The sequence below is a fragment of the Ursus arctos genome, unplaced genomic scaffold (assembly GCF_023065955.2).
Source record: "Ursus arctos isolate Adak ecotype North America unplaced genomic scaffold, UrsArc2.0 scaffold_32, whole genome shotgun sequence".
Lineage (NCBI taxonomy): Eukaryota > Metazoa > Chordata > Mammalia > Carnivora > Ursidae > Ursus > Ursus arctos.
The window spans coordinates 13,066,974-13,084,463 of record NW_026623008.1 but is presented as its reverse complement, the minus strand read 5'-3'; the positions used below and the strand labels follow the sequence as shown (position 1 = coordinate 13,084,463).

Sequence of the window (17,490 nt, the reverse complement as noted above, 5' to 3'; positions counted from 1 at the left end):
ATTATCTAACCTGATTTTTAAAAAATATATAGAAATAGGGTCTGAGACAGGGAGAAAATTATCTCAGTCACATGCAGAGCTAAGAGCAGAACTTGACCAGTTCTTGACTCTCCCCCATATCTTCTGGACTTACTAAATAACTACACAGTTAGGGGTGGGAGGGTAGAGAGTGTGGCTGAGAGCCCTGATTCTGACATAAGCCGCCTGGGTTCCTGGGGAGCTGGCACAAAGTTCATCACCCTGCAGAAATACTAAGTCGGGGAGGGAAGACCCAACCTCCCTCAGTCCTGCCCTGGAGCACTTGGCTGGGTTAGATGGATTTAGGTCCATAAAAACACCTTACCAATCCTTCATGTACAATTTCTTCCAGCAACTCCCCCATCTCGCCCCTTCCTGTTCAGATCATCCAAGTAAACCAGTACCCTGGAATGACATGAGTATCCTGGTTTAGAGCCAGGGGAACATATGTGGAGTAGATGCTACTGTTCCCTTGCCCAGATCCCCTTTACTGGGCCAGTGTACCTGTCCCCTAACTGATGTGATGTTGCTGCTAAGGCTGCATTGCCATGCCTTTCTCTGGAGAACTGCCCTCAGCCCACAGGAGCCACTTTGACCAGAGTTGCTTGGGCACATTAGCCTTTACCCACCTACCCACATCCCCAGGGACAGCCAGCAGCCAATGAATGACTGACACTTCGGAACAAAAGGCCAGTCCTCCACGCTCAAGGTGAGACTAACTCTGTGCTACTCATGCTCCAAAGTTCCCTGCACTATCAGGTTCAACCTAGACTCCAGTTAAAGCTCCCTCTTTGCTTAGCTCTTTCCCGTCCTATGTCATTTCCTTCACTCCCTTATACATTTCTCTTGAGGGCTCCCCCTCCATAAATCCACCTTCCCATGAATCCCCACATCAGGTTCTGCTTCTTAAGGAAACATGGAAGCTGCTTTTCTTTTTCTTCTTCTCCTCCTCCTCCTCCTTCCCCTCCTTCTCCTCCTCCTTCTTTTTTTTTTTTTGAAACACGAAAGCTTTTGAGTGCTCTCCTACCTTCCAAATTCGATGTACTGGGAGAGGGCCACAGAGGTCTCTAAGCTTAGCAGCAAGAAGTCTGGCCTAGTGAATAGAACTGAGATTTCATCAGAGAAAAGCTTAAGCAACAGCATTCATTGATCAAATATTGATTAGGCATCCACTACATGCCTAACAGCTGCTTGGCACTGGAGGATCCGGTGGACCTACCCTGACCCTCTAAATTAGGTCAGAGGGCTTCTCAACTATCCCTTGATTCCTTTCAGGGCAGCCGGCTAATGACAATCAATTGACTACACGGAACCTTGGAAATGCTTTAATTTCTTTTAATGTATAACAGTTACGCCTGAGTTACAGAGGAAGCGCTTACAAGCAGGTAGTTAAAGCAAATGCCAGTTTCTCTTTCTAGTCTACTACTCCATATAGCTGAATAAATTATGGTGCGATTATATTTAAACACACACCCTTGCGCCCGCAGGCCCACGCACACACACCACTCACACTCTCATGCACACACACTCGCTTCCACATGGAAGAATATGGCTGTGAGTCAAACACGGAAGCAACCAAGTTGCAATTATTAGGAAGAAGGAATGATCTAGAGTGCTATGTAGATATTTCCCAGGTGGGGGATTGGCCATGTTAGAGTTGACAGAAAAAGCATTCAATACACAGTTGTCTGAGCATTTCAAGATGGTGGCCCGAGTACCCCCCCATTTGGTCTTGGTTAGGACAGAGCTGTCAACTCAAAAAGCGTCCAGTAGTGAAGGGCACATCGGGAGCTTGGCAAGAACATCAACCTGAGAGAGGCCCCAGAGAATGTCTTTTTTGGGCAATCATGGAATTTCACCAAGTTCCAGGATCCAAATCTCAGAATGCTTCGCCAGCTCCATCTAAAACAACGTTGGATCTCGGTGGAGTCTGGGCAAAGTCTGGGACCTGTTCTGCTCTCAAGCCATAGTCAGATTGGAAATCTGACCTTCTCATTTTTCTTCTGGGCAAATCTCCCTCTTCATCCTTCTTTCTTTCTCTCTCATTCCTCTATCTCTTTTCTTCATGTTCTTCTGGCAAAAGAATGGCAAAGGTAAATCAAGTAAAAAATAACAGTATAAAGCATAGCTTGGTTCTTACACATCACTTTTCTTTTTCATAGCAGGAGAGAAATACCAATGAGAAAACAAAGCAATAAAAATGAAAGAACCCAACAGAGCCTGGAATGTATAATTTGAAACACACAATATGCAGATATATCCCTACAGATGGTCCCTGGCACTAGCACGACACACACTGTGGGGGTTTTCTTTCCATTTTTAGTATATATATATATTTATATAAAAGTCAACTTCCTATAAACGAACAGCACATCACCACATTTCCAACTAATGTACAATGAGTTCAGAAGAGGGACTCCCCCCCCCCCCATAGGTAGGACCAACAGCTACTTGTGATAAGTTGGAGGAAACATCTCTTATTTTGCTACAGATTCTATTTACAGGAATGGATGGGGATTGTTTCTGGGCTGGCCTGGCTGCTGGGATTCAGGCCTTCTTTCTCAGGCTGTGGTCAACCCTCAAGAGTTTGAAGCTTTGTACCTCTCGTCCCAAGTTCTCTCTCTGGTGAAGGTGTGAGCTGCCAGCACAAGACTGAGTTTTATGAACTGAGTTGGCTAGACACATTAATACACAAGGTTTTAGGGAAAACCTGCCACAGTCAGGGTCTCTTTCTGAGGGGGCTGGTGCTCCAGGGGGAATAAGTCCCATTTACTACCAAGATGGTGGCTTGGGAGAACTCCAGAGAAGTTGGACATCATGAGAAGTCACTTGGTTTATTCCCATTTCATCACAGGGGGCAGATATTTGGGATTGGTCCTAGCATAGGAATGTCACCTCCTGGGGGTGAGGCTGGGCCGTTGTGATGTCACCCGTCTGAGAGCCCTGCTCCTGGGTATGTAAGGGGACTCAGATGATTTCTGAGCCAGGCCTCCAGGGGGAAGGATTGACCATTCAAGGAATGTGGATGAAGATTGTGGTTGATCTTAAGAGCTGCTTCCTGGCTGTGATGGTTACACACACAGGGACAAGGTCACCAAGGGACGACACAGTCTTTCTGTCCAGAGCTTGAAGAACCAAAAGTCTCCTGCAGTAGGTGCTCCAGTAGAAACCTTGGCGGAACTCCATGGGCTACACGTGTCCAGGTATCTGCTGCTACCAGAGAGTTTATTTGTCCCCACGTGGGAATAGGTTCCTCTAAACCAGAGATACGAGCCACCCTGGCCACTGTCCAGGACAGACTTGATATTACCAAGTCTGAAGATGAGAAACAGGTGAGCATTTCTCGCAGAGGTGGCATCCATGCAGGAAAGTGTCCTAGCATCTTGCCAGTCCAGTTCCCCAGTAGGAGGAACTCAGGTTGACTCCCAAAGCAGCAGGCCTTCCCTCCGGGAATGTCTTGTTGGCTGAGAGCAAGTGGCACGTGTTGAGCAGAGGTGGCCTCACGTGCCCAGGTGGGGACAAGCAATCTAGCCCAGTCTCTGCGGATTCAGTGCTGTGTCTCCCCTCACAAGTGCCTTTAACCTAGCAGCACTTGAGAAAGGTGATCCGAGTGTAGATTATAATCATGGTGATGGTGAAGATAAATATAATTTGTTAAGTGGGTGCAGGTGGTGAAAAGTCCCAAGGGAGGCATAGTCAGGGGCTTGAACCATTCCCCAAAGGTCTCGAATTTTAAAGAGAAGGGATGTGAGGAAGCCACGGGTGTGGCCAAGGCAGGCGCCTTTCCCCTATTCTCTGGAACCTTTGGCGGTGTCTGTCCAGGAGTGGTGGCCCGAAGACTGGCCACATATGCCCCTGCCTAGCTGTGCTGGATGAGCAGACAGGGCCCTCTCAGCCTAGAGTGGATCAACACTGAAAGGTACCACTGTCAGTGGGACCGGGACACGCTCCCCTCCCCCGAAATGTTTAGGGGGAATCGGTGGTCCTGTCTGTGGGTAAGCAGTCTTTGCTGGTCCAGGAAACCTCCTCCAGAGCTCCAAGGGAAGCTCTCTGCACCCCAGCAGCTTCAAGGGCAGATGGAGGTCCCCTTCCCAGAGGGTCAGGTCTCCGAGGGAGGCTCTGTGAGGAATCTCCATGGGCTGTGGACTTGAAGGCATAGAGCTGCAGCCTTTGGTGACAAAGGTCTGCTGCTCACAAGCAGAGGGACCCCAGCTATGAAGCCCCCTTCTGAGCCTACACTATGCCTCCTCACACAAGACTTGCTCCCTTCCCTGTCCCATCTGATTCAGAGAATGAGAAAACTGAAGGGCCTGTGGGCTCCCCAGGCCCCACACAGGGGGGGCAAGGTTGGAATTTGGGCCTCAGTCTAGGCGCCTGCTGCCTCTGGGTGCCTGGGTTGGGTCCTTGTACCTGGTGGCCCACTGCTGGTGAGCCCTGCCCCCTGGTAGGCCTCTTCCTGCTCTTTCTGGTACCCCTGCCTGGCCTAGATTCCTCTCCTACACCTAGCAGAGGTGTGTGGGGAGGGTCCTGGAGTCCTCAGAATTCCTAGGTGATTCCCCTGGGAAAACCCCAGGGCTAGGGTCCCCTCTCTGCTGATGTCCCAGCATCCAGAGGAGGAACAGGCTGTGGTTCTGGCTTTGAGCCAGAGATCCACCTGGGAGGGCTGGCTCCCAGCACTTCCAGCTGAGAGTGACCCTGTGAGCTCCACCCCCACCTCTGGCCAGGGTACTCACTGGAGTTGGGTCCAAAGAGCTCCAGTACCTCATCCCAGACACCATCCTCCTTTGGGTGCCCAAGGTGCTCTATTCAGGGTGAGCTTCCATTTCTGTGCCTGAGAGCACAGAGGCCGGGACAGGATTTGACTGGGGGGAGGACTGCAGGCGGACCAGAAACCCTCCTGGGGAGAACGTGGAGGGGCAGACTCCAAGGGGGTCACTCTGGGTTCCTAAACATAGGTGAATGGTAGACTGGCTGCACATCTCCAGAGGGTTGGCTATGAAAAGGGAATGGGCTCCTTTCCTGGCCTCCTAGGACCCCAGGGCGATGAAAGGACTGAGGCTGGGAGGCTCAGGGATCAGTAAGGTTTGGGCTGGGGCTTGGTCTGGGGCAAGTCGCCCCAGGGGCCCTAGTAGGCCTGGCCAGTTTCCACAGGCAGGAGTCCCAGCACAGCAGAATGCTCCCCGAGCTTCATACGACGCTGTGTGGAGAGGCTCACGTTTTTGGCCAGATAATCAACAGCAGCTGGAGGGAAAAAAGAAAGAGAGAGAAACTCCTAGAAATTGAGGTTCTTTTTGCCTATTCTTCCATCTGCTCCACATCAATCCATCCATCCATCCATCCATCCATCCATCCATCCATACATACATACACTTATTCAATCGTTGATTCATCCATTCACCCTTCTGTCCAGCTGTGCAATTGTTCTTCCATCCATCCATCCATCCATCCATCCATCCATCCATCCATTCACCCATCCATCCAACTATCCATCTATCCGTCCATCCGTCCATCCATCTCTTCATGAAGCTCTTTCTCTTACCTCCTCTCTAACTATTCAGCAAATGTTTACTTAACACTTATTATTGGACCAGCTCTCATAGGTTCTGTAAGAAGGTACAGAGGAGATCCACATTGCTGAGTGAAGAACTAGTTCCAACACACCTGTACATATGTCCGCTATGGGGAATGTCCAGTGAATCCCACGGAGCCCAGGCAGTAACAAGGGCAAGGTCCTCTGCCTTCTTTGGACACTGAGCCCAGCTCATGCATGAGGCAAAGCAACATCCCTTACTCAGAAGCAAAGCAGCTTTTGCTGTTGAGCTGAGGGGTCCATGCAGAAGGAAGATCCAGGACCCTGATATGCAGGGAGCTGAGACCTTTGGCCTTGAAGTTCTGGCCATTCAGAAGAGGGAGATGAGAGTCTGCAGGTGTGTACTTGTGTGTATGTGTGAACAGTGGAAACAAAAATCTCTGTGTCGTAATGGGCACTGATGTGCATGTTCGCACATGATCAATGCTCACACATGTACATGTGGATAGATGCAGGTGGGCTTTGCGTACCTGTGTGAGGAGAACAGTGCGGATGCCTGTGCATAGGTAGGTGCGTACAGATGAGCTGTACCTGAGCCAGGTACACGTGTTGGTGTGTGTGTATGTGTGTGTGTGTGTGCAGGTGTGACTGCTAGGTCTGCATGTGCACGTGTTCTGTCTTGACTGTACGAACTGCGCCTGCTTGAGGCCATGGCAGAAATCAGCCCTGACCAAGTGATTTGGCTGGCATGTGACCAAGGCCTCTTGAGACACTGAAATGCCAGCTCCCAAGCTGGAATCGGTGGCTGTGGCCAATCCAACCCCTGGGACCTCTTGGATCCAGAGGTGAGAAGAAATGTAATGAGCACTGCCTTGGAATCACGAGCCCTGGCCCAATACTCTCCCTGTCACCTGCCCACTGAGGGACCCTGTGGGTAGAGCCAGGAGGTGTGGGCATGGCCAGCAGGCAAGACTCAGGGAGGAGAGATGGGCAGTATCAGTAATTGAGGCCATATTCCCTAGGGGTTCAAATCCTGCACCCACCAACTTTTACTGTGTGATCTGGGGCACACCAGCTCACCTACACAAGCCTCAGTTTCTTTGTCTGTAGAATGGGGATGATGATAGCACCTAGGTCAAAGAATTGCACAGATGAGGTGAGAAAATGCGTATGAAGAGGTTAGCCAGCGCTGCGCCTGGTACCCGGTGAGCTCCATGGCCTCGGGCTCTCATAGGATCGGGACTCAGTGAGCAGATGTGACCTTTGATGGAGGCAGGAAAGAAAGGAACAACGAATGGAACACTCAGAAACCCAGCTTTCTCCTGTTCATGCAGCTTTGGGCAAATCACGTTGCCTCTCCAGGCCCGTTTCCTTGTCTGTAAAATGGGTAGAACAAATCCCAGCCGCCTCAAGGGCTCTTATGAGGCTCAAATGAAAAGATGTGCTTTAAGATGCTGGGCATAGAAGGCTCAGGGATTGCACCTAGATTCCCAAAGGACATGCAAACGTCCTGGGGTTTTTTGGAGTGCCTGGCTGGGCCCTGTGTTCCTCAGCTTCTCAGGCTCTAGGGCCGGAGTTGAGCCCCTGAGTGCTGTCCCTGAGGTCCCTCAGCCTCCAGGCTCCCAGCTGGTAGCACAGAGGTGGTGGTGGTGGCCAGTCTTGCCCTGCCTTGGGTCTGCCCCTTGCTCCGGGTAGAAGCATGAGAAGCTCTGATCTCTGGCCTCGGGGGGAGCCTGAAATTCAGGCATCTCATTCTCTGCTACTTGGAGCAGGTCTATATGTGTCCCGGGCCGACCTGGACCTCGAGGAAGCTCATCTGCAGAGAAGCAGCAGGAAGAGAGGGAACAGCTACCACCCACCGAGCTGGTGCTCTGCCCATACTGGTCTAAGTGCGTCCCGTGCACTCTCTCAGTTCCACGATCCCGCTGAGGCCCAGCCCGAAGACACCGTGTAACTTGAAAGATCACATGGCTCTTAGGTTGGGGAGCCAGGATTCAAGGCAGGTGGTCTGATGACAGCTCCTAACCACCCCCACGCGCTTCACCCACAGCCTCCTACAGAGTAACCCCGGTTGTGTGCACAGAGCGTTAGGGGCTAGGAAGCACTCTACACCCCAAATCCTGCATTGGTCCCATTTTCTACTCCAAGAAATGTAAGTGCCTTGTCCAAGGTCACACAGCCAAGTCAGATGACCTTTCCTGACTCACTGAAGGCTCTGCCCACTGCCCCTGATTCTCTCTCATGCCCAACTCTGCCGGCCTCCACAGCTCTTCCCAGGGGTGGAGTAGAAAGGTCTGGCTCGGAATAACCATCAGAACGACGAAGCCTGACCCCTCATGTATTGTGCACTCGCTGTGGGCGAGGTGGACACGATCTCATTTCATCTCTCAACAATCCCAACAATTTCAACAATGGTACAGCTGTTCCCATGTTACAGAGGTGGAAACTGAGGCACAGAATGATTGCTGACCCACAGTCAGGCACAGCCCGTGAGCTGGAGGAACCTGGATTTGTCCTGCTTGCACCTGTGGGCACTCTGTGTCGTCCTTTTTAGCTTCTCCCGGCTGCCAGCCAGGGCTCAGAGCACAGTAGGACCCACGCCCTGTCAAGGTGGGCAAGGAGACACCAAGAAGTGCAGCTTCACTGGTGAGCAGCCAACTTGAAGGGCACCCTTCGTGCCACAGAGCCTGCCTGTCCCTGGGGTTGAGCCAGGGGCCAGTGAGGGCAGGGCTGTGACATTTCCCATTACGGCCTCTGTCAATGGCCCTCCCTGTCCCTCTGTCTCTCCGTGTCCCCTCTCCTCTGCCTTGTGCCCGTGCCTGGGCTCTAAATGTCTCAAATTAGATTAATCAGGAGTTGGCAGGAGATGCCAACCAGTAAACAAATCTCAGCCGTCAGCGCCTCGTCAGCCCGCAGCCCCAGAGGAGGACCCTTCTAGACACAAATTCTTATTAGACTTGTCAGATCTATTAAAATTCTTTTCACACTTCTGCGTTCTATCAGCCCCATCATTAGTACGGCCCTGGCCTCTGGGAACACCAGGGCCATATTAATCTGCCGTGTGCCCCGTCCCTGCCCCCCTGCCCCCACCCCCTCCAGGGACAGGAGAGACAGACTGATGGACAGATGATGGCCAGGAGCAAGAAAAGAAGGTGTGCAGGTGTCCCTGGGAAGACAAGAGGCCCAGGGACAGGAGTGGACTCTCCTGCCGAGGAGTTTGGCCACGTGTGCGCTCCACGCCCGCCTGCAAGGGAGCCTTTCTGAGGGCGGGGCCGGAGGCGTGGCCGTGTTCACATGGGTGCGGGATCTCGGGCGAATACCCTCTCTGGGATCCACTTTCTCATCTGTCCAGGAGGGAAAAGCATGTACACCCCACAGGGCAGCCATAAAGCTCGAAGCCATGTGTACAGACACACATTAGTGAACGCTCCACAGACACACATTAGTGAACGCTCCGAAATAAATCGGTGTGTGTGCAGCTCTCCACGTATAGATGCCTGGGAGGTTGTGGACGTGAATCTACACAAAGGTGGGCCGAGGTGTGTATCATTAGTGAGTGTCTTACACGAGTTTGTGGTTTGGCCAAAAGAGAACCGGGTCGGAAGCTAGGGGACCTGGGATCCACCATTCACCTCCTGTGTGACCTTGGAAAAGTCCCTAACCCCTCAGAGCCTTAGCTTTTGCATCTATGAGCTGAGAACAAATACAGTCTACTTTGGGTGGGGTTTTGAGGATGGCGTGAAATGAGGAACTTGCCATCTGCCCAGTGCCTGCTGGCCTAGACTCATGCATGGGACAGATGAGAGCCAGGGACGGGTGCACCTAGGCACGCACGGGGGCTGTCTGGGATGTGCACTCTTGCACATGGACTGGGAGCCAGTCATAGGTGTATTCAGTCTCCCATGAACATGGGGCAGGTGGTCAGTAGCAATGTGATATGTCCCTGTCCCTGGCTGTCCCAGAATGTCAAAGGTGAGGAAGACAGCACAATGGAAAATCTCTGGGTGTCTAATCTTTGGACTCCCATTTCCCAGATGGCAAAACTGAGGCTCAGAGGCAGGGTGACCTGGAGGCAGAATGAGTGATAGTGCGGCCAATTCTCCCTTGGGCCCCTCCCTCCCAGCCGAAGCCTGGAGCCTTTGTGGGGGTGGGGTGGGGTCCGCCCTGGGATTCCCTCTGGATAGGGCTGGAGAATATGGCTCAGGAGGAGCTCTGAGCCACCCCTGGAGGAGCCAGCGGGTCAGGGCTGGAGCTAGAGGGGGAGAGTGGGGAGAACGGAAAGGAGGGAGGGAGGAGGGGGAGGGGAAATGGCTCTGGCCAGCTTTTCCCGTAGCAGAGGGGGAACAAACACTCCTTTCTCGCCTCCTGGGCCCTTTCCCTTTTGATCCCCCCTCCCTTGCAGCCCCCATGCTGACTTTGGGGTTAATTTTATTTCCGACTTGGGCAGGCACCCCTGGAGGAGGGCGCAGGGCTCCGGGTGTGACTAACGCCCGCCCCAGGCCGGGGCTGCCGCCTCCGCGGAGCTGCTCTCAACTCTTTATCAAGAGCATGTGTGTCCCCCTCGCTCCCCCGGGAGCAGGGGCTGGGGCAGGGCCTTGCCCTGGGCCCCTCTGGAAACACTCGGGTGCACATGTGTGAGCCCTGCTCTCAGCCATGCCTGCACACACGTGCACTAGCCCCTCACGCACTTGCTGCTCACGCGCGCAACCCCACGCAGGCACGGTTACACACTGGCCACACCATGTGTCCGCGCCCCGATGCACAGCTGGACACAGGCACGTGCAGCCACGCCTCTGCGCGCACCGTAGCGCACACGCACCTGGGTTTACACACACAGCCGTAGTGTGCATGTCCGTGCGCATGTACTCCCGAACACCTATGAATCCACAGATGCCTACAAGCATCTGGACACGCCAGAATGCACATGTATACATGCACACGGAGCCACACGTATCTGCACCCTTACACACATCTGCACACACGCATACGCTTGTTGCACATGTCCACAGAGTGACATCTGCGCATCACATAAGTCACACGCACAGGCACACACGTAGACACTCAGCCCCATGCACACACCTGCATGTACACGGAAACACGCGTGTGTATGTATGACGGACACATAGCACCAAGCGTGTGCACCTGTGTGTTCAGACGCACGTGCATATCATGCTGACGCTACAGGCTCATTTAAACTCAGATTTATGAACAGCCATGTGCACACATACTCACGTATGCAGCTCACACAGTCACACATACAAACACACGCCTACACACGAGGACGTGTGTGCAAACACGTGTGCTAACCTACACAATACACACAGGCACACGAATCCTACGTACCTGTGACATGTGTATTCACGCACACACACACACGTGCACATACACACACCGAACACGCACATACGTGGGGCCGGGGCCATGAACACAGCTCGGAGGTGGAGGCTGGCCCAGCTGGCCCTCATTTGGCTGCAGAGGCCAAGGCCGAGCGAGGAGGAGCGGCTGGTGTGGGGCAGGAAGCGGAGGTCAGTGAGGCTGGGCCAGGGCTGCTGCGAAGGGGGGCGGAGGGCGCCCTTAGGCTGGGACCTCAGCCTCGCCCTGCACGCCCTTTTGATTAGTTTGACACCAGCAGGTGAGGCCTCTGCCAGGAGGGGGGCAGGAGGGGAGGCTGGTGACCTCGGTTCCCGGGGCCCCGTGGCCTGCCCTAACACTGCCCCGTCTGGCAGCTGGAGGCTGTGGCCGGGTCGGCCTGCCTTTTGCAGCCTCTGGCCCGAGGGTCAGCTTCGTCCCCCGGCCCCCGCATCTAGGCAAGGTGCCAGGGGGATGGTGGCCAGGGAGGGCACGTGAGACCAGCTTGAAGTTTGGGGCAAACAGGGCTGAGGACGTGGGGGGGTACAGGAGAGAGATGAAAATCCAGCTGTCCCCCCACACCCGGGGGCAGAAAGGGGCAGGGTCTCCAGCACCGCACAGTCCGCCACGGCAGCCACCAGCCACACGTGCCCATCGAGCCCCTGAAATGTGGCCACGCCACCGAGGAACCAGATTTTACGTTTTAATTTAATTTTATCTAATTTAAATGTGAAAACTGAAATTCGATTTAGCTTAGTGGTTGGGAAACTTTACAGTATATTTGGAACAACTTGGGTGTGTAAATACACTTCTCAGCTGTAATTGTATGAAATTTAAATACAGATCGAGTAGTTCCAATGAAAACTTCGTGTCTGAATTAAAATGGGCTGGATTTCAAAGACACTGCATGAAAAAAGAAATGTGAAATATTTCATTCGTAACTCTGTATGGATTATATGTCAAAATGACCATCATTTCAGATATACTGAGTCAAACAAAATATGTCAGCGAAAATCATTCCACTTGTTTCTCCTTACATTTTAAACCGTGGCTACTGGGAAATTTTAAACGCCCTTTGTGGCTCTTGGGACAGTTCTACGGGACAGCACTGTTCTAAGGCCACTGTGGTGGGAGTGCAGGGGCCTGCCTTAGTATCGGTTTAGGACAACAGCCCATTCTTTCTGGGCCTCGATCTTCTCATCTGTGAAATGGGCACCCCCACCCAACACCACCTTGCAGCTCTCTACAAAAAGACAGACCGTCCTTGGAGCGGGGCAGGGAAGGGGAGGAGGACGCCTGGGGCGCCAGGCACTCACTCTGGCCATACTGGCCGTACTGGTAGCCAGCCACGGGGTCCACGCTGTAGCCGGTGGTGCTGTAGGTGGGCGGGCAGTAGGACTGGGAGGTGGGCAGGCTGTCTCCCGGCTTGATGGAGTCGGCCCGCTGGCTGCAGCTGGCCGAGATGGAGGTGGCCGAGTCCAGCCCGCCGTGCAGCGGGGAGATGGAGAAGTCGGCCTGTGGCTGCGGCGGCACGGCGCTCGGGTTGCTCAGAATGCTCATCACCTGCGGGGGAGAGACGGTCAGTGTGGCCCGAGCGGTGCGCACAGGGGCTTGGCGGACGGACCCCATGGACACAGTGTGTATGGGGGGGGGTACAATGCCAGGCTGGCCCCAAACAGGCCTTGGCTGGGATTGCTCCCTTGAGATCCCTGCACAGCACCGGGAGCCTCCGTTTCCCTGGTTTGCGCGTCCTTATGGGCAAGACAGTTAGTGGTTTCTCCTGCTTAGGTCCTGACCCATGGAGAATATCCCCGGGCCTGGCTCTAAGGGGCCCCTGGTGCTCATCTGATGAATGAATCAATGCATGAACGAACTAATGATGTCTCTTCCGTCAGACAGGGGCCCCTCCAGGACGGGGAAGCTGCACCTCTCCCGTCAGACTCGGATGCCCCCAGCTTCCAACACAGAATTAGAACAGGACTCTGGATCTGGTCTGGCTTCACCCCTGGTCCTGCGGCAAGCCTGCTGTGTTCCTGACTTTGAGATCCCGCCCCTACAATGTCAACATCCATGGCCAATGCTTTCAAAGAGCGTCACGGGTACCTTCCTTTGACTCTGGTGCCTCTCAGATGTCTGTGATCACCACCCCCTTCCCTGCTCGGCTGGGACAGCAGAGAGGAGCTCACCACCAGTGCTGGCGACCCCAGACCGGCAGGGTGAGGCACATCTCTAAATACTCAGCTTAAAGAAGCTGGTGTTGGTTCGCTGACGTGTTCACTTATTCATTCAACAAACACGCACTGATGGTGACTGCAGCCCCAGGCCTCAGGCAGGGCCCTGGGTTTTTAGAGGAGGAAGAACCATGGCCCCTGCCCTTAGCAAGAGGGATGTCTACATCTGGTGGGGGAGGCAGCTGGGAGCCGACTGTCAGGAAATGAAGTGGTGAGGGGCAGGACAGAGGCCACTCTGGGGGGCTGTGAGAACCCAGGGAAGGGAACTCAGCCAGTCTGGTGGTCCAGGAAGGCTTCTGGAGGGGGTGACAGCTGCTGTCCAGCTCTTCAGGTGAGAGTGGGGAAAGGCGGTGCAGGCAGCAGGTGTCCCTCCGTGTGCGGGTACGGGTGTCCCGGCCAGTCCCAGGAGATGATGGAGAGGCAGGCCCTTGTGCAGCTGACCTGCAGGGCCCAGGACCCTGGTGACCTCCTGGTGATGCCACACCCCTTATGGGAGGGAGGCTTCCGTGTCGGGTGGGAAGCCGAGCTGCTCACCTGCCCAGCAGCGAGCTGAAGAAGCAGGCTGGGGTCCGTGCTGGGCACACGGCTGCGTTCTCTGATTTCTCCACTTGCCTCTCTGGAGAAGGCAGGCTAGGGGCATTGGAACAATGATCTTGTTGTCAACTGGATACCTTCTGGAAACTTCTACCTTCTCCTCTGCGACTTGTCCCTACCATAGGCACTGAGGCAGGGCGGGGGTCAAGGGCTCAGATGTGGAATCCTCAGGCCAGGGACAGCCCCTGGGCTTCTGCGGTTACAGCCTCAGATGTCCCTTAGCATCTGTGACTGCCTGCAGTCCTGAGGAAAAGACATGACGACTGTCCCTAACTCAGAGGGTGGCTGGGGGGGGCGGGGGATGAGGTGGGGTCTGCGTGCAGAGGGCTCTGCGCCTGGCCAGCGCTCCCAGAAACAGGGCCCCAGCTCCCTTGGGGCTTCCTCTTCCCTTTCTCCTTGCTTTCCTTCATCTTGGCATGAACTCATGTGGCTCTCCCAATCCAGAGCCCTACAGAGGTGTTGAGGCCGAGCCATGATGCCCCTTCCTCAGACGAAGTGACAGAGGCCTTCAAAAGGCTGTAGCTTCTCCAGACCTCACCACAGGGCTGTGGGGAGCAGCTCGGGGTCCAGAGGCCTGAGCCCGCTTGTCTGCTAGGGTCAGGACTGACCCTCCAGGATCTGACCCCTTCAGAGGTTCTCACTCCCGGGGCCGGCAGCAGCTCACACCCTGGGGTCCCTCTTGGCTGGCGCCCCTTGAGGCTGGGGCATGAGCACAGCCTCTCCCTGACCCTTCCCTGCATGCTCCCAGCACAATCCCCTCACCCTGGGGTCACCCTCCTGGATCCTTTCACTCCCCCTGTCCCCCCAGAGCCAGGGTCAAGGGCACTAGGCCTGGGGGCACAGCTGGGAGGGCTTAGGTGGGACTTGACAGTGTATCAGCCCCTTCAACAAGGCAACGCGGGGATGAGTGCCAGAAGGGGAGAGTCCGGGCAAGTGTCTGGCTTCTTTGGGCAGTGGCCAGACCCTCTGAATCTCCCAAACTCACCCTCTTTCATGGGAGGGTCTATGGAGGGGTACAGGGGTGGGGGCAAGAGGGACCCCACGAAGGGGGTGGTGTGTCAGGACGCCTGACACCATGGGGCTGTGTCTGTTGCTTTCTGACTGTGGAGATGGGTTCTCCGGGGCCTAGGAAATTTGGTGTATGTTTGGGCGGGATCTTAGGGCGAACTCAGGAATCCAGCACTTGCCAGGGGGTTAGGGGACCTGATTCTCTTCTGTGTCGCCTGTCAGGTACCCAGTCTAGACTCCACTTTCCATCTTAATTAAGAAAATCACTACCTGTCCCATCCCCCCTATATAAACACGAACCCTGCTCTCCCCTCAAAGGAAGCCTAGACTCCAGGAATAGACTCAGAGGCTCAGGGAAAACACACAGGCCCCATTTCCCTACTTTCAGGAGGATAACTGTGGGCTCCGGGAGACTCTCGGGAGGGTCTGTCAGCTCTGGTGAGACCCCAGTGTTATCCTTTGCTCCTGCACACCGCCAAGATGCCAAGCCCAGAAGAGACAATGGAATGGGAGGGGAGGGAGGGGAGGGAGGGGAGGGAGAGGAGGAGCATGTTTTGGGATGGGCTGGGAGTTATGCACGGACAGTACTCATCCTGCAGGACAGAGACACCCCCCCACCCCGAGAACTGCCACACATCTGACCACAGCACTCAAGCATTACCAGTGGCGGGACACCTGGGTGGCTCAGTGGGTTAAGCGTCTGCCTTTGGCTCCGGTCATGATCCCAGAGTCCTGGGATCGAGCCCCCGCATCAGGCTCCCTGCTCAGCGGGGAGTCTGCTTCTCTCTCTCCCTGTTGCTCCCCCAGCTTGTGCCCTCTCTCTCTCTCACTCTTGCTCTCAAATAAGTAAATAAAAATCTTAAAAAAAAAAAAAAAAGAATTATCAGTGGCTCCTTGTTACCTCCCAGATAACCAGGACAAAGTCTTCTCGTGATCAGACCACTACCGACGTGTTCTAATTCCTCCCCCCTTCCTGCCTTACACTTTGTGTCCCGGTGACACCGAGTGATATGGTGTTTCCCGAAGACATCTGTCATTCATTCATTTATTCATTCAACAAACATTTCACAGAGTGCTACCATGTGCCAGGCTGCAGATAGGGCTAGACCGTGAGCTCCGAGAAGGCAGGATAGAACTGTGGCTCACCCCCCTTTGCCGCCCCAGCACCGACATCGTGCTTGCTACATACTATGAGCCCAGAAAAACCTGGTTGAATTCATGGCTATCACTTAGCAAATCTTGAGCAAGCACCTATGATGTGCCAGACCCTGAGCTGGGCACGGAGGCGATGGCAGTGAGCACCAGCCACCCCGCGCCCTCCGGGAGCTAGCCTCTCAAAACGAGGCTGACAACAAACCAACAAATAGATAATATAATTGCTGATATTGACAAGTGTTTATAGAGGCTAAACAAAGGGGATGAGTGCAGTAGTCGGGCACAGAGCTCCCCGAGAGGTGATATCCAGCAAGACCAAAAAGAGCCAGCCACGGGAGGATGTAGCAGAAGAGCTTTGCAGGCAGAGGAGCGAGCAAGTGCAAAGGTCCTGGGGTGAGAACACACCCAGCAGGTTTAAGAAACAGCAAGAAGGTGAATGTGGAGAGTGAAAATCCCAAGAGCTCCAAGGCCTCCTGGAGTTTGTCAGAAGTGGCTTGTGTGGTGCCCAGTGGCTTGGAAGGCCTCAGTATTAGCTCGGGCCGGGGAGATTTTCCTGTAATGGGATTTGTTCAATGGGATTTGCCCTGGAACATCAAATCAAATCCACATCTGGGATAGGTGTGAATGGGGATGTGAGGAGGCTGCTTACTCTCTCCCAGAGTCCCTGGCGGCCTGTGGATCAAAGGGCTGCCATTTCTTCCAACCCCGTCTCCAGGCATGGCAGTTTCCAAGCAAGTGGGATAGGACCCAACCGAGGAGACGTGGGAGCATTGACTCCTGGAGCAAACAGGCTATTATTACCCTATTATGCAGAAGGGGAACCTGAGGCACAGAGAAGTGGAAAGGCACACCCGAGATAGATCACACAGCCAGGAAGCGGCAGGGTTGGGATTTGAACCCGCGTCTCCCTGACCTGGAGAGTGCTGCCCTAACAGGCTGTGCCAGAGACTGTGGGGAGAGAGGCCCTTGGCAACCCTGCGGTGGGGAGCGCTGTGGACCCAAACGGCCCTCCGCGGCCTCCGGTTGGCCCCTGGGCCCCTGGGAGCCCCTCTTCGCCCGCAGAAGCAGGAAGCTTTGCCCAGGGTTAGGGGCCCAGCCGAAGTCTGGGGCCTGCAAACTTTTGAACTTGAGGAAGTCCCAGTCTGATGCGGTAATCCACCCCCCTCAAGAATGCTAAGGCCTCTCCCCCGGTGGGTTTTACTTTTTTCCTGGTGACCTTGCTTTCGCTAATGTATTACTTCTTGGTACGTTACCGTTACTAACTCAAAATCAATACCGACCTCCACATCTGTAAGGTTTTATCTGAAGGCAAATCTCCGGGCTGTCTGTCAGGCTGAGTGACAGCCATCCCTTCCTCGGCCCCCGCCCGCCGAGGCCCCCGCCCGCCCCCAGCCCCTTCCTCTCCCTCTTCTCTAAATGAGTCCCAGCCTCCACCAGACTAAATCAATAAGGGGCGGCCTCATCCCCCTTCCGCCGCTGGGGAGAGGCTTGCAGGTTTGGGGGGGTGGGGGCTGCGGGAGCCCCGTGCCAGCCCTCTTTCCACATCCTCCGCTTGCGACCCCCTCCCCGGGCCGCGGTGGCGCGCTCCCCTCCTTTAAAAGAAGG

General features: G+C 54.6%; 1 protein-coding gene across 1 annotated transcript in view; it reads right to left on the bottom strand.

Annotated features, from left to right (window-relative positions):
• Nucleotides 1-1,415: 1,415 nt before the first annotated feature.
• PAX7 (paired box 7) overlaps nucleotides 1,416-17,490 on the bottom strand; it is a 98,388-nt gene continuing 82,313 nt past the window's right edge. Inside the window, 2 exon segments of the mRNA XM_057305214.1 lie at nucleotides 1,416-5,259; nucleotides 12,214-12,460. Coding sequence (XP_057161197.1) covers nucleotides 5,144-5,259; nucleotides 12,214-12,460 — 363 coding nt within the window. The 3' untranslated portion in view covers nucleotides 1,416-5,143.